General features: G+C 47.9%; 1 protein-coding gene across 3 annotated transcripts in view; it reads left to right on the top strand.

Moving 5' to 3' along the window:
* The window catches only part of CASP8AP2 (caspase 8 associated protein 2), an 80,379-nt gene that overhangs the window by 12,089 nt on the left and 52,453 nt on the right, over positions 1-15,837 (top strand). For all 3 annotated transcript variants that reach the window (XR_006388639.1, XM_044289489.1, XM_044289490.1), the window contains exon 2: positions 6,041-6,110. Coding sequence is in view for 2 of the 3 variants with exons in the window: in XM_044289489.1 (XP_044145424.1) it covers positions 6,041-6,110 (70 nt within the window). In the remaining variant the exon portion in view is untranslated. The remainder of the gene's footprint in view (positions 1-6,040; positions 6,111-15,837) is intronic.

The following is a 15,837-nucleotide window of genomic DNA, read 5'->3' on the forward strand; positions in this document are numbered from 1 at the left end:
TGGTCTGGAAGTAGGCCTCGGATTGCCACAAGTACTCTCACAAAAAGTAAAATCAATGGAGGTCTTAATCTTCCAGATCTTAGGGATTACTTCCTGGCCACCCAAATCCAGGTGCTGAAGAAAAGGTGGACATTAGACAGTGCTTCAGACAAAAAAAAAATGACCAGGAGCCATTGGCTCCTAAACAAAAAAATTTAGGAGCCAAATTAAATTTTTTAGTCGCCAAATTTAAAATGCATATAATTTAAAAATAAAGGACTTTGAGAAGATGAGACGCAGGTCACAGTAGTGAGCCAGCACTACATATAGGAGAAAACAGCACCACATAGCTCTCACATCCAGGGACATCTTCTGGGGGACAAGGTGACAAAAAAATTGGCGAATTGCGTGGTTTAGAGTTATTTTTTTTCTGTTACGGCCTTCACCGAGCGGAAATATTTTTTTATATTTTAATAGCTCACACTTTTTGGGACGTGGCGATATGTAATATGTTAATTCTTTATTGTTTGTAAATTTCATATGTAAAACTGGGAAGGGGGCTATTTAAACTTTTTTAGTATTTTGGTGTTTTTTTTGTTTAACTTTTTATTTAATAACAATTTCTTCCCTTAGGACTAGAACCTGGATCTTTTCATCCCTTGTGCTATTCCCCCTGATAGAGATCTATCAGGGTGAATAGGATCTCACACATCTCCCTGCTGCCCTGGTAACGATCTGAGCTCCAGCAGTGTAATCTGCCACTGCCACCAATGGAGTGGATGGGGCCCTGTGGCCACCATATAATAATGGGGACGACGACTTGTGGCCAGTGATAATGGGGGGGGGGCTTGTGGCCAGTGATAATGGGGGGGGGGGGGGGAGAGGCTTTGGGGGGGGCGCACTGCTTCACCAATGAATGTAATTAAAGAGGACCTTTCGTGGGTCCAAAGAATATTAACTTATTAGTAGTAGGCTACATAGAGCGGCGCCCAGGGATCTAAGTGCACTTACTATTAGTCCTGGGCGCCGCTCCGTTCACCCGCTGTGGCCCCCGGTAATTTCAACATTCAGAGCAAGGAGGAGGAGACGCCAGTGTCTGTCCTTCCCCCTGACAGCAGCGCTGACCAATCACAGCGCAGAGAGAGGGAGTTGTTTTTTCTTTTCTTCTTTGGACCCACGAAAGGTCCTCTTTAACTCCTGTCGGCAGCGGTATAACAGACCCGGCACCCGGCCTCAATAACAGGGCATGCGATCTGTGGCACCTGAGGGGTTAATTACCGCAGATCGCATGCCCTGTTATTGAGGCCGGGTGCCGGGTCTGTGATACCGCTGCCTATACTTATGTTTTACATTCATTGGTGGCGCAGTGGCGACAGCTCCTCCCCTCCTCCTCCCTGCTATCTCCCCATTGGTGGTAGTGGCGGCCGCGTCACAGTGGAGAGGGAGGGACTCCTTCCTTCTCCACTGACTGTGCTGTGCTACTGAAGAGAACATAGGCTGCGCAGGATCGCGGCGGTACAGTCGCAAATGGCGACAAGACTAAAAAGTCTGGTCGCCATCTGCAAATTTTAAGGCGCATTGGCGACCGTTTTGGTCGCCATCTGGAGCCCTGTTAGACGTTCATACTCCATGGGTACAGATAGAAGCTGCATCAACCCCCAAGTGGCCATCTCAAAGCTCTTCTGATTGACAGCCTATCTCCAGATCTAAGGTTCTGCCTTTACCCCTTGTAATGAAGACTTCACTACATCACTGGTGTTTATTTCATAAAAACTGTAAGCCGAATCCTCTCTCACTGTTAGAAACTGCACCTTTGCAATTAGTGGAATTACATATTCCTGAGTTAGATCTATCAACATGGAGCCCCTTAGGTATCAACACGCTTAGTCAACTATATAATAATGGCTCTTTAAAATCCTTTAGCGAGCTGCAAGAGGAATTTGAGATCCCCAGGGGAGACTTCTTTAAATTTTTGCAGGTTAGACACCTCTTACAATCAAAACCACCTTACCAAGTGATTGCACATAAGGGGATTTTTGAGATATGGGCCCGGCCACCTAGTAATGACCGCAAAGAAGGGATTGGATCTCTATATCAAGCACTTGGCTTGAAATCCACCTTCTCTAAATCTGCACCACTTCAAGCATGGGATAAGAAACTAAATGTAATTATCCCTGAGTTAGAGTGGATAGCAACGTTCAACTTCATCTCCAAGACTTTTCGGAGCACATCCTTGTATGAGGCGGCCGTTAAGTCATGTTTGAGGTGGTACTATACCCCTGACAGACTGAGCCAAATGTACCCTGGCACGTCTCCTCTTTGTTGGCGTGGTTGTGGTTACTCTGGTACGTTACTGCATATCCTCTGGGAGTGCCCCTTGATATTAAAAATCTGGGCTGACATATTCGAGATAGCTTCTAAGTTCTGTGGTTTCACGGTCAATAAAAGTGTGTTCACGGCTTTGTTTTTCAGGGGTATACGTGAAGTCCCATCTAAGTGCAGAATCCCAGTAGCGCATTTATTGCTGGTCACTAAATTAACGCTAACTAAATATTGGAAATCAGCTTCTATCCCGTGTGAGGCTGAAAAAGTAGCTAGAGTCCATAACAATTGTGCATATGAGAAAATTATGGCTTATAAGGAACATAGAGTGGATAGGTTCTTGTACCAATGGGGGTCGTGGATGCAGTTCCTGCCCAGGGTCCAGGGCCAGCCCTATGACGTATCTCTATGATGTTGTCTGTACTCTGTATGACTATAATGTTATTCCATATGAAAGGCAATGACTTTTTTTCTGTTTTTGTTTGTTGTTTTTCTATTATTATTTTCTGCTCTCTAATACTTGTTTACTTGTATTAGATTACCTATTGCTGATTGTAATGCACCGCCATCTATGTGTACTTGTATGTATGACCAACTGCCTTCTGTATCTGATGGTGTCTTATTATCGCTTGTGTTGAAAATATTCAATAAAAATGATTGAAACATAAAATGACTTCGTCTTTTTTTTTTTTTTTTAACATATGAAACCTTTTTATTTTACACATTTTTGTCCCCCATAAGGTCATACAAGACCTCTGGGGGACATTTAGCTTAACTTTTTTTTCACTATTGATTTCTCTTGTAACTGGGGCTGACATAGTAGCCCCAGTTAGTGGAAATAAAGCCCCCATAGGGGCTGTACAGCAGAATACAACGCTGTACACCCTCAGTTAGGGGTGGGCGATATGGCCTAAAATCTATATTGCGATATAATTTTAAGCATGTGCGATATGCGATATATATTGCGATATATTGTTTTCTATATTGGGGGGGGGGGTGTTTAAATTTTATTTATTTTTTACTTTTTATTTATTAACTATTGGCCTCCTTAAGGGCTAGAACCCTTGTCATATTCACCCTAATAGAGCTCTATAGAGGACTTTACACTCTCCCTGCTGCCCTGTGCATAGTGCACACAACAGCAGGGAGCTGACCATGGCGGCAGCCTCTGATCTGCCCCCCTTCCCCAGCCTCTGATCTGCCCCCCTTCCCCAGCCTCTGATCTGCCCCCCTTCCCCAGCCTCTGATCTGCCCCCCTTCCCCAGCCTCTGATCTGCCCCCCTTCCCCAGCCTGTGTTCTGCCTGCCTTCCCCAGCCTCTGATCTGCCCCCCTTCCCCAGCCTCTGATCTGCCCCCCTTCCCCAGCCTCTGATCTGCCCCCTTCCCCAGCCTCTGATCTGCCCCCCTTCCCCAGCCTCTGATCTGCCCCCCTTCCCCAGCCTCTGATCTGCCCCCCTTCCCCAGCCTCTGATCTGCCCCCCTTCCCCAGCCTCTGATCTGCCCCCCTTCCCCAGCCTCTGATCTGCCCCCCTTCCCCAGCCTCTGATCTGCCCCCCTTCCCCAGCCTCTGATCTGCCCCCCTTCCCCAGCCTCTGATCTGCCCCCCTTCCCCAGCCTCTGATCTGCCCCCCTTCCCCAGCCTCTGATCTGCCCCCCTTCCCCAGCCTCTGATCTGCCCCCCTTCCCCAGCCTCTGATCTGCCCCCCTTCCCCAGCCTCTGATCTGCCCCCCTTCCCCAGCCTCTGATCTGCCCCCCTTCCCCAGCCTCTGATCTGCCCCCCTTCCCCAGCCTCTGATCTGCCCCCCTTCCCCAGCCTCTGATCTGCCCCCCTTCCCCAGCCTCTGATCTGCCCCCCTTCCCCAGCCTCTGATCTGCCCCCTTCCCCAGCCTCTGATCTGCCCCCTTCCCCAGCCTCTGATCTGCCCCCCTTCCCCAGCCTCTGATCTGCCCCCCTTCCCCAGCCTCTGATCTGCCCCCTTTCCCCAGCCTCTGATCTGCCCCCTTTCCCCAGCCTCTGATCTGCCCCTTTTCCCCAGCCTCTGATCTGCCTCCCTAGCCTCTGATCTGCCTCCCTTCCCCAGCCTCTGATCTGCCCCCTCTGGTAACGCAAACCCCCCCTCCCCAGTATTAATCATTGGTGGCAGTGGCCACAGGGTCCCCCTCCTCCCCCCCATCATTGGTGGCAGTTTGCAGTTCCGATCGGAGCCCCAGCAGTGTAATGCTGGGGCTCCGATCGGTTACCATGGCAGCCAGGAGTCACGCTGCTGAAGTCCTGGCTGCCATGGTATGTTAGTGAGCAGAGAGCAGCGCATTATACTCACGTGCGCTGTGGCCGCCGGTCGCTCCTTCTTCTCATAGGTCTGTGCGGCGCATTGCTAATGCTGTAAGCATTAGCTATCCGCCGCACAGACAGAAGAAGGAGCGACCGGCAGCCACAGCGCACGTGAGTATAATGCGCTGCTCTCTGCTCACTAACATACCATGACAGCCAGGACTTCAGCAGCGTGACTCCTGGCTGCCATGGTAACCGATCGGAGCCCCAGCATTACACTGCTGGGGCTCCGATCGGAACTGCAAACTGCCACCAATGATGGGGGGGAGGAGGGGGACCCTGAGGGATATGGCCGGCACATTCATTGGTAGTGCAGTGGCCACAGTCCCTCCCCTCCTCCTCCTACTCTGTCCTCATTGGTGTTCAGCGGCAGCCGCGCACAGTGGGGAGGGAGAGACTCCCTCCTCCTCCCTCCACTGTGCCGGCCGGCTCAGAACATGGTGCGCGCGATCATATCGCGGTCCGGCGATATGGCGAAAATCCATATCGTGGCCCAAATTCATATCGCATATCGCCTATATCGCCTATACCGCCCACCCCTACCCTCAGTGCAGGGCTGATCGAGGTCTGTGGAAGACCCGTCAGCTCCTGCACTCACCCGGCCCCGGGAACTGTCCCTACCTTCTCCCTGGGGTCCCCATGGTTAAAGGGCTTGTGTGTGTTTTAAATAATACTCATGACCTAACCTCAGTCATCGATATCAGATGAACGGGGGAAAGGGTGGGGGGGGGGGGGGGTTCGGCGACACCTGCCACCCCCACAGATCAGCTCTTTTTGAAGAGCATGCCAAATGTATCCATTGTTTACCTGCTCGTCGTTGCAACCAGAGCAGTGAGAAGTGTAATTACACCTAAGCCGTCCCATTCACTCAATGGGATGGCTCTGTAGTATTCACTTGAACCGGAAGGAGCTGTCCCATTGAAGTGATAGGGACGGTTTAGGTGTAATTGCACTACTCACTGCTGCGGTTGCAACGGCAAGCAGGTAAACAATGAAGAGAAGCAGCGCTCGGATAGGTCGTCAATATTAAAAAAGCGGGCAACCCCTTGTGCTTGGAGGGTGGCACGATTCGCCATTTTTTTAAAAATGCGGAATGCACCTGGCTTTTTTGGTTTATTTTCTAAGCGTGTTATCGAATGGTATCGAGTATCGCAATACTTTTTATGGTATCGAAATCGAATAAAAAATTTGGTATGGCAACAACTCTAGACTTTACCTCCCCAAATTGTGTCAGCAATGTATCCCACCCCAACCATTGTATGTTATGTTCTGTGTCAAGGCCGATGAAGGAGGAGCCCACAGTGCTCTACTTTTTTGTGCTCTCTTTACCTGACAGGAACCATATAGTTTTGTTGGCCGTGTCATTGTTATTTTGGTGAACTAATTCTAATCTTTTCCTTCTATAGATGGATGGAGAGATGGCATTAAAAGAAGAATACGGCAATGAGAACAGAATGCATTTCCAGGATTTTTTTGGTAAGTGGTCCATGCAGAATAGATAGTTGCATTCTAACCTAGATCATAAGAGATCACATCACAGACCTCTTAACTAGTGATGAGCGAAGCAACCTGGTACCTCGGAACCGAAGCAGAGTTCGGTTTCAAGTTTGAAAGTGGTTTTCCACTTTAAAAATCAAATACTGAAGTTATTCAATGAAGTCACGCGCGACCTAGCGAATAACTTACTTCGGATCATCAGAGCGCATACTTTTTAATACTGTACGGAGACGGATCTCCATACCGTATTAATCCGAAGTTTTGAACAAAGCGACTTCAGGTGTAGCTTCCGAAGCTTGCTTCGCTCATCACTACTCTTAACATTAGAGCATCAATATGATGTCATAATAGAGCTCTACTGGTGGATAGATATCGCCCACAGAACAGTCACATGGTACGATGCAGCTATATTAGTTATTGACTTTAAAATAGATCTGTCTGTTCTGATGTCTACCACTGTAGACTGCACTGTTCTTGCTGTCAAAAATACCCTCTATAATCAACACTGCTGGACGTGACTTAAGGACCAGCGCAGTACATCTACGGGTCAAGGATCGCGGGCGAATCGGAGCACGATGGCTGATTTTACTGGCAGGCATCCGTGCCTGGTAAGAGCAGTATTGCGTATTTCCGCCCACCTGCAGCTCCAAGCGCTGCGTTTGGCCTGTCAGTGAAGATTGGCACATCGCAGCGCCGGAAGCAGGATGGAGCTGCAGTGGGTACCGGGGAGGTCAGGGGAAAGTGACGGTGCTGAACTGGTCAGCACCTGTCTCCTCTGAGGTCAGGCAGGGGACTCCAGTGTTCGGCGTCCCCTGCCAGCGCTGCGATTGGCTGGAAAACCACTCTAGCCAATGGCAGCGCTGTAACAGCATAGGAAAGGGCTGAACCTCCCTGCATGCAGCCATTCTAGCTAGTGACTGCATGCGGAGAGGTTCTGTGCTGCTTGTTGGCTTGCTGGGAATTGTGTTTCACCACCACAGCGACTACTACTGCTCCTGTAAAGAAGAAGAAAGAACATCTGCTGCAGTGTTTGTTTTTGTTTTGTTTTTTGCAGCAGAAGTTCCAGATCCCTAATCCCTGTCCCTATCTCTCGCCCCCCCCCCCCCCCACCATCTGATTTTGCTACTTTTTTTTTGTCACTAACCCGTTTTTTTTGTTTTCTTTTGTTTTAGTTTTTTCCTGCTCTGCACCACTTTTTCTGTTTGCAAGCTGTGAACGCCAAGTGCTGATCGGTCCGTACTTCACTGTTCAGCACCTGGGCTCTTTTTTTAATATAAGAAGCTTATATATAACCTGTGGTCTAGCAACACGGGGCCGGGTACGCCTGGTGGTATCAGGGACCTCAACCTCCTCGTCCGAACTTTGGGTCAGACTGCTACTGCTTTCTACAGGTTCATATTCTGACCCGCTGGATTTGTCAGATGAGGGTTCCCATTCCTCATCCGACTGGGTCAGAAGCCTGTAGGCCTCTTCAGAAGAATACCCCTTATTTGCCATTTGGTCAACTAAATTTAGGGGGTATTCCCTGAGACTACCCAAGAAAAAAAAGCAAGCCTGTCTTACAAATGGGAGGCTAGCGAAGTACCAGAAGCTGCTCTGATTGATAAAAATATAAAAACTGTTTTTTTTTTTTTTTTTTTTTTTTTATCGCCGCAGCACTTGTGAAGTGATTGTGCAGTGATCAAAAAAAATAAAAAATTTTGTCACTGCGGCGGGCGTGGGTGAACGCACATGTGGGCAACCGATCAGGCCTGATCGGGCAAACACTGCGTTTTGGGTGGAGGGCGAGCTAAGGTGACACTAATACTATTATAGATCTGACTGTGATCAGTTTTGATCACTTACAGATACTATAAAAGTACAAATGCTGATTAGCGATACGCTAATCAGCGAATCAGTGACTGCGGTGGGCTGGGCCCTAACCGACGCCAACTGCCTAACAAAGGGGCCTAAACTATCCTAAACCTAACCGTCAATACTAGTGAAAAAAAAAGTGACAGTTTACACTGATCACTTTTTTCCCTTTCACTAGGTGATTGACAGGGGCTATCAAGGGGTTAATTGGGGTGATGGGGGGTGATCTGGGGCTAAGTGTACTGTTGGTGTGTACTCACTGTGAACTGTGCTCCTCTGATGGAACCAGCAGAGGAGCACAGCAGCCATTTAACACCTTTATAGATATAAGGTGTTATATGGCTTCTGATTCGTTTTTTTGAAAATCATCAGCCTACCAGCAAGGATCATTGGCTGGCAGGCTGATGACGAACGTGTCCTCTAACTTTTGCCGGGCCGCGAAGCGCATGCGCGGGCCGGCTGTGAGCGTAGTCTCGCAAGATGACGTGCCGGCACGTGAAGGTGCCTGATTTAGCCGCCTCTGGAACGCGACCATGCGTTAGGCGGTTAAAGCATGTGCGTTATAACGATATATCACGATATATAATTTTCGTCTGTATGTATACAAATTACAACACTTTTCAAGAAATTGATGTGTATTGTGTAACAGATCTTCATCTTTTACAATGTAAAGATGAAGTGTTAGTAAAACACAAAATTGTTTAAAATAAAGTGCAAAATGTAAAAAATAAACATTCCATTTCTTCCTGCTGTCCTGATAAGGCTACTTTCACACTAGCGTTCGGGGCTCCGCTTGTGAGTTCCGTTTGAAGGCTCTCGCAAGCGGCCCCGAACGCATCCGTACTGCCCTAATGCATTCTGAGTGGATGCGGATCCGCTCAGAATGCATCAGTCTGGCACCATTTGTCCTCCGCTCAGCAGGCGGACAGCAGCGTTCGGATTTCCGCCTGCCGTGTGGAGGCAAACGGATCCGTCCAGACTTACAATGTAAGTCAACGGGGACAGATCAGTTTGAAGTTGACACAATATGGCTAAATTTTCAAACAGATCCGTCTGAGCAACTTTTCACACATAGAATTTTTTCTAAACTATAATGCAGACTGATCCGTTCTGAACGGATCCTATCGTCTGCATTATAGGAGCGGATCCGTCTGTGCAGACCCCAGACGGATCTGCTCTCAACGCAAGTGTGAAAGTAGCCTTAGTTAGTTATATTGCACAAAAATAGCTGCACATATTTGAACTAAAAACCCTTCAAGTTCAACAGGTTTCTTTTCCATTAAAGGGAACCTGTCATCAACTTCATGCTGCCCATACTAACGTCAGAATAAAGTAGGGAGTTGATTTCAGCGGTCTGTCATTTATAAGTTTAAAAGTAAGTGGTTGCCGAGAACAAACGTCACAATCATTCCAGACTGGGCCTGGAAAAGAGTCCCGGCCACCTGAGAAGAGTCCTGGTTATTCATGATCTCCTGCTCTTCTACCTAGTTGTCTCCCTTTCTGTCTAGGAGAGAACTGCCAACCATCAGCAGATGGGTGAGAATGCAGGAGATTAGGAATAACCAGGACTCTTCTCAAGTAGATTTGACTCTTTTCAAGGTCTGGGCTGCAATGATTATGATGCTGGTTCTCAGCAACCACTTACTTTTAGCTAATCATTGACACACCGCAGAAATCAGAATTTCTGTCACTCTTTTATGCTGCCCTCTAGGTCAGCCTAAAACTGATGACAGGTTCTTTGTAAATATACATCAAATTTGTTTGCAGTATGTAGTGCAAATAAACATGACTGAACAACATCAGTATTTATGCTCCTTGCGTGCTGTGAATAAACATCTTGCACGTCAGACAAGGTGTTTCGCCAGGAACACAAGTTTGTCCACAGTCTCGGGCTTCAGTACGCATCGGTGGCATGTTACTATGTTGCCACTGGTGCTGAATGCCCTTTCTGAGGGGGCACTTGTGGCAGGAATGCAAAGGTATTATTTCTTGGCTTGGCTTGCCACCCTGGGAAAATTAGCCTGGTGCAGCCTTTCACCACATCAGTGGGTCAACTTCTTCTACATCCAGTGCCTGCAGGTAACTCTTAAAGGGGTTGTCTGGGTTTGAGGACTGTTCCATTAGTACAAGACAGACATGCATATAACATACATCCATGTCCTACCTTTTCCACATATTTCTGAAGCCCCGTTCTCTTTTAGGAAATTCTTAGCCGGAAGTGAAGTTTTCTTAGACTCGGTGACGTACGGGGTCCCTTGCAGGAGCGCTGAAGCCTCCTCTTCCGGCTGCTCAGGGAGCCCGGTGACATCACCGGCACTGATGAGTGGGCTTTAGCCCTGCTCTAGCCAGTGAAACGGCTAGGGCAGCGCTAAAGCCCCCCCCCCATCAGAGCCGGTGACGTCACTGAACACACTGCCGGGCGGAATTAGATTAGGGATTTCCTATAAGACAAGGTGGGTGTATTTGTATGCAGATAACAATGACGTCATTTTAACCCTTGAAATACTGGTGAAAATGACATACTATTATACATCTACCTTCAGATGGCACTGTTGTACCGCATAATGATTTCAGACATTTAAGAATTAACACACACAAATGGCTTCATTACACAACTTAAACTTTAACCTTTCCCAACGTAGATCAATTAGGAGGGATAACGTTTTGACACTTCCCCGGGCGCCGCTCTACATGTCTGTATACTTAGTTCACAGTGTAATAATCGGTGAAAGGTCCTCTTTAAATTCACTCAACACCTGTAATCCTGACTGAGCATAATCCGCAGAGTGATCTACACGATCTATAGGGAGGGACGATTTACTCCAATTGATAACCGGGACAGAGTACCGCCCAAAATGCCAATCACATCCATAACTACTGGTAGGGATTTTCTAGCCTCGGCCAAGAACAGTAAGGCATCGTCCGCATACAATGCTATTTTCTCCTGAGACCCGCCTCGATTAAGCCCTATGATGCCAGCATGGCTCCGAACAATAGCCGCTAATGGCTCGATAGCCAGGGCAAATAGCAACGGAGATAGGGGGCAGCCCTGCCTAGTTCCCCTATAAAGCCGAAATCCTTCTGATAGACATCCTTTCACCCGTACTCGAGCTGTAGGCCCACCATATAACAACCGTACCCATGCTATGAAGTTATCCCCCAAACCAAACCTCTCCAGTACCTCCCACAAATACTCCCACTCAATACTATCGAACGCCTTAGCGGCATCTAGGGAACAGATGACTCTATCCCCTGGGTTATCTACCGGAATCTGCATATTAAGGTAGAGGCGTCGGATGTTAATCGTTGTAGATCTGTCCGGTAAAAATCCTGACTGATCCATATGTACAATGGAGGAGGTGACCTTAGAAAGGCACAAAGCTAGCACCTTAGCCAATATCTTTATATCTGTGGGTAAGGCCTCATGCACACGACCGTTGTTGTGTTCCGTTCCGCAAAATGGGGTTCCGTGATCCGTTTCCGTGTGTCTTCCTTTATTTTTGGAGGATCACCAGACATGAAGCAAAGTAAAAAAAAGTCTAAGTCAAGTTTGCCATGCAAATTATAGGAAATAAACGGACCCGGACGACAATGTCCATGTGTGCCTCCGCGTTTTTTCACGTTCCCATTGACTTGAATGGGTCCGCGAACCGTTTTCCGTGAAAAGATATAGGACAGGTTATATTTTTGTGACGGACTGGAACCACAGATCACGGACGCGGATGATAATCGGTGCATTAGCCGAGTTTTCAACGGACCTATTGAAAGTCAATGAGTCCGCAGGAAAACGGAACAACGGACACGGAATGAAACAACGGTTGTGTGCATGAGGCCTAACAATGAGATTGTGTGGTAGGAATCCGGAAGAAGCGAATTTTTCCCTGGTTTAGGGAGAACCACAATAATAGCCTCTTGCATTGATGCAGGAAGCGACCCTGTCTCTGAGGCCTCCTGGTAAACCTTCAGCAGCTGGGGCAGTAAGATGTCTCCAAACTTCTTATAGATTTCTACCGGCAGCCCATCAGTACCTGGTGATTTATTTGCCATAGAAGCCACCGCCTCCTTGATTTCCAGTAATTGTAGCGGGCCATTGAGATATGCACTATCTGTGTCTGACAACTTAGGCAAGGATACCCCATGCAAATACTTTGATATATCTTCCCTATTATAATCTAGACGTGATTGATACAAATCGGCATAAAAGGCACTAAACGCCAACACTATGGCCTGGCTATCCACTATTTCCCTCCCATCCTCCCCCTGTAAAGCTGTAACATATGCTGACGCGGACTGCGCCTTAGCCACAATGGCCTGTAGGTGGCCCGCCTTCTCTCCCTCATCATAATACTTCTGTCGCTGAAAGGATTGTTTTGTGCGTGCAAGTTCCACAACGTGTGAGTTATATGCATCCTGTGCCTCCTTCCATACGGATAGAGATAACTGATCACCCTTCTCCACATATTGCGCCTCAGTCACCCCCACCCAATCCCTCAAAAATTCTCCAAATTTTCTGCTTTTAAGCTTGTCCCTACTAATCCCTTGAATAAGCATTCCCCCTTAGACAGGCCTTCATGGCGTCCCATACCACCCCGCTTGCGTCTGAGCCTACATTTAGAGTAAAACACTCCTGTATAGTGGAGCTAAGGTGGGGACAATCAATCACCTGTACCTAAAGAGTTAAATGTCCACAACCGTTGAGAGACCGGAACCACGGGTGCGTTGGACAGACGCAAAAGCAGAGGAGAATGGTCAGACGGAGCCCCAGCCAGGTATTTAGCCTACACACCAACTCTGATCCCAGCTCCAGATCAATGCGTGATAAAGCCTCATGTGATCTGGTATAGCAAGAAAACTGACGCACCTTGGGATGACAGAATCTATCAGGGCCACTTCCTCCAGCAATCTACCAAATGATGAAACGGGACCCTCAGCAATCACCTGCGCCCCCCCCCCCCCCCCCATATCTATCCCAGTAGGGGTGAATAGTGTTATTGACGTCCCCCACCATAATAACTGGAATGTCAGGGTTACTATTAATAAATGTCAGGGCACCTCTTAACGCCACACTACTATAAGGTGGAGGTATATATAGTGATACCAGCAGGTACTCCTGCGTGTAGATGGTGCAGTGTATACACAAAGCGGCCGTCAGAGTCGACACTGGACCTGAAAAGGAATTGACTTATGAACCAGGATACTAACCCCACGGGAATGGCCAGAGAACGCTGAGTGAAATGTATGGCTCTTCCATGACCTATGGAATGCCTGTGCCCCTTCCTGCAGAAAATGGATTTTCTGCAAACATATAATAGTGGCAAAATGCGGGCGTAGATAATCCATCACGGCAAATCGCTTTGACGGATCACCCTGGCCGTGCACATTCCAGCTCATAATATTAAATACATTAGCCATATTTAAATATTAGGAACATGACCCAGCTAATAACGTAACGTGGGTATTGTAGGTACAAACAATACTATGGCAATAGTGCACCGACAAGCAGGCATGATATCACAGATACAGAGCATCAACACAGATATACTGTAAATAATCCCCAAAACAAAAAATTTGTAAAAACTGGAACCAAAAAATCATGCCTGTATTGCGTCTTCTAACAGGTTGAGGCACAAGTCCTCCATGAAACCGGGTAGAACAGTAACGTTACAACCTCTCTACTTCTGCTGAGCGAGATTGTCCCCTGCCATAAAAGGATACACGTGCTCCGTGGGCAGTTCAGTAGTGGAACAGTAGAGGGATAACCTTCCAACAGGTCACCTAGTAAAAACTAAGGATGAAAACTTGAAATAAACGGACGACCATCATCTCTCCTCCTGACGTTCATGCTGGTCGATCCACGTGGCCGCATCTTTCGGTGCATTGAAGAAATGAACAGATCCCAAAGCAGCCACCCGCAGACGTGCCGGGTACATTATAGAGTAGCACACTTGTAAGGAACAAAGTCACCGTTTGACATCTAGGAACTGGCTCTGCTTCTTTTGGACCTCTGAGGAAAAGTCCTGAAAAAACGCAACGTTTTGCCCATTGATAGCAATGTCAGGAGGGTTTCTGGCTGCCCGTAATATGGCATCTCGGTCCCGGTAGTGAAGTAGTTTAATCAAAACAGGACGCGGGGGCGCTCCTGGCGGCAGCGGTCTGGTGGGAACTCGATGCTCCCGTTCTACCGCATACAACGGTGAAAGCACCTCAGTGCCAAATACTTCTTTAAGTCAATTTTCAAAGTATGATGTAGGGTCTTGCCCCTCGGCTTTTTCCACAGAAGCCGCACATTATTGCATCTAAGACGGTTCTCTAAGGCCCCTTTCACACGATCGAGTATTCCGCGCGGATGCGATGCGTGAGTTAAACGCATTGCACCCGCACTGAATCCCGACCCATTCATTTCTATCGGGCTGTTCACATGAGCGGTGATTTTCACGGATCACTTATGCGTTGCTTGAAAATCGCAGCGTGCTCTATTTTGTGCGTTTTTCACGTAACGCAGGCCCCATAGAAATGAATGGGGTTGCGTGAAAATCGCAAGCAAGTGCGGATGCGGTGCGATTTTCACGCACAGTTGCTAGGAGACGATCGGGAAGGAGACCCGATCATTATTATTTTCCCTTATAACATGGTTATAAGGGAAAATAATAGCATTCTGAATACAGAATGCTTAGTACAATAGCACTGGAGGGGTTAAAAAAATCAATAATAATAATTTAACTCGCCTTAATCCAATTGCTCGCGCAGCCCGGCATCTCTTCTGTCTGTCTTCTGTGCTGTGTGGAGGAACAGGACCTGTGGTGACGTCACTCCAGTCATCACTTGATCCATCCATCACCATGGTAAAAGATCATGTGATGGACCATATGATGACTGGAGTGACGTCACCCCAGGTCCTTTTCCTGCACAGAAGACAGACAGAAGGAGATGCCGGCTTCGGGATCAAGTGGACTAAGGTGGGTTAAAAAAAAATATATATTTTTATTTTTAACCCCTCCAGCGCTATTTTACTATGCATTCTGTATTCAGAATGCTATTATTTTCCCTTTATAACCATGTTTATAAGGGAAAATAATACAATCTACAGAACACCGATCCCAAGCCCGAACTTCTGTGAAGAAGTTTGGGTTTGGGTACCAAACACGCGCGATTTTTCTCACGCGGATGCAAAACGCATTACAATGTTTCGCACTCGTGCGGAAAAATCGTGCGTGTTTTCCTGCTACGCACCCGCAACGCCCGTGTGAAAGAGGCCTTAAACATCAGACTTGGTCATTAGTTCTGAGATTTGCTGTTCGTGGATGCGGGTCGCCCAGGTTAGAGGGGGTAGCTTATCCTCCACCTTACTTACACGGCCCTCCACCTCCCCTATTATTTAATTACCTTTCTGTAGGTCATGACGTATAAAGGACAGCTCTTGCTTTAGGGACCCCACTTGCTGTTGTAGTGCAGTCAGGGTCACTCCACACTTAGTAACGGCCTGGAAAACGTCTTTCAATGTGGGCTCTGCACTATGGGTAGACAGGTCCCCCTCCTCTGCTACCACTGCCGTCACAACCACCGCTGCACCACCTCCATATCAGCATGATCTCCTCCTGCAGAAACTGTCTCCAGGTCAGGGATCCTCTCCTCCTCCTCCTCCATATGCGGCCCCTTCAGCTCCGGCATTTGTTGTGGAGCCCTGGAGGTCATCGCACTCTGTGCTGCAGCCGGAATACCTCCCGCCCTGCTATGCCTCTTTACTGGAAGTGTGCCGGCGCCACATTGTGTCTCCCATTTGGCACCACCAGCCGCCTCCTTGTGCTTTTTACCAGTGCCTCCGGCCATGGGATTTCTTTCAGATGCGGACCAG

The sequence above is a fragment of the Bufo gargarizans genome, chromosome 4 (genome assembly GCF_014858855.1).
Source record: "Bufo gargarizans isolate SCDJY-AF-19 chromosome 4, ASM1485885v1, whole genome shotgun sequence".
In the NCBI taxonomy this organism is placed as follows: Eukaryota; Metazoa; Chordata; class Amphibia; order Anura; family Bufonidae; genus Bufo; species Bufo gargarizans.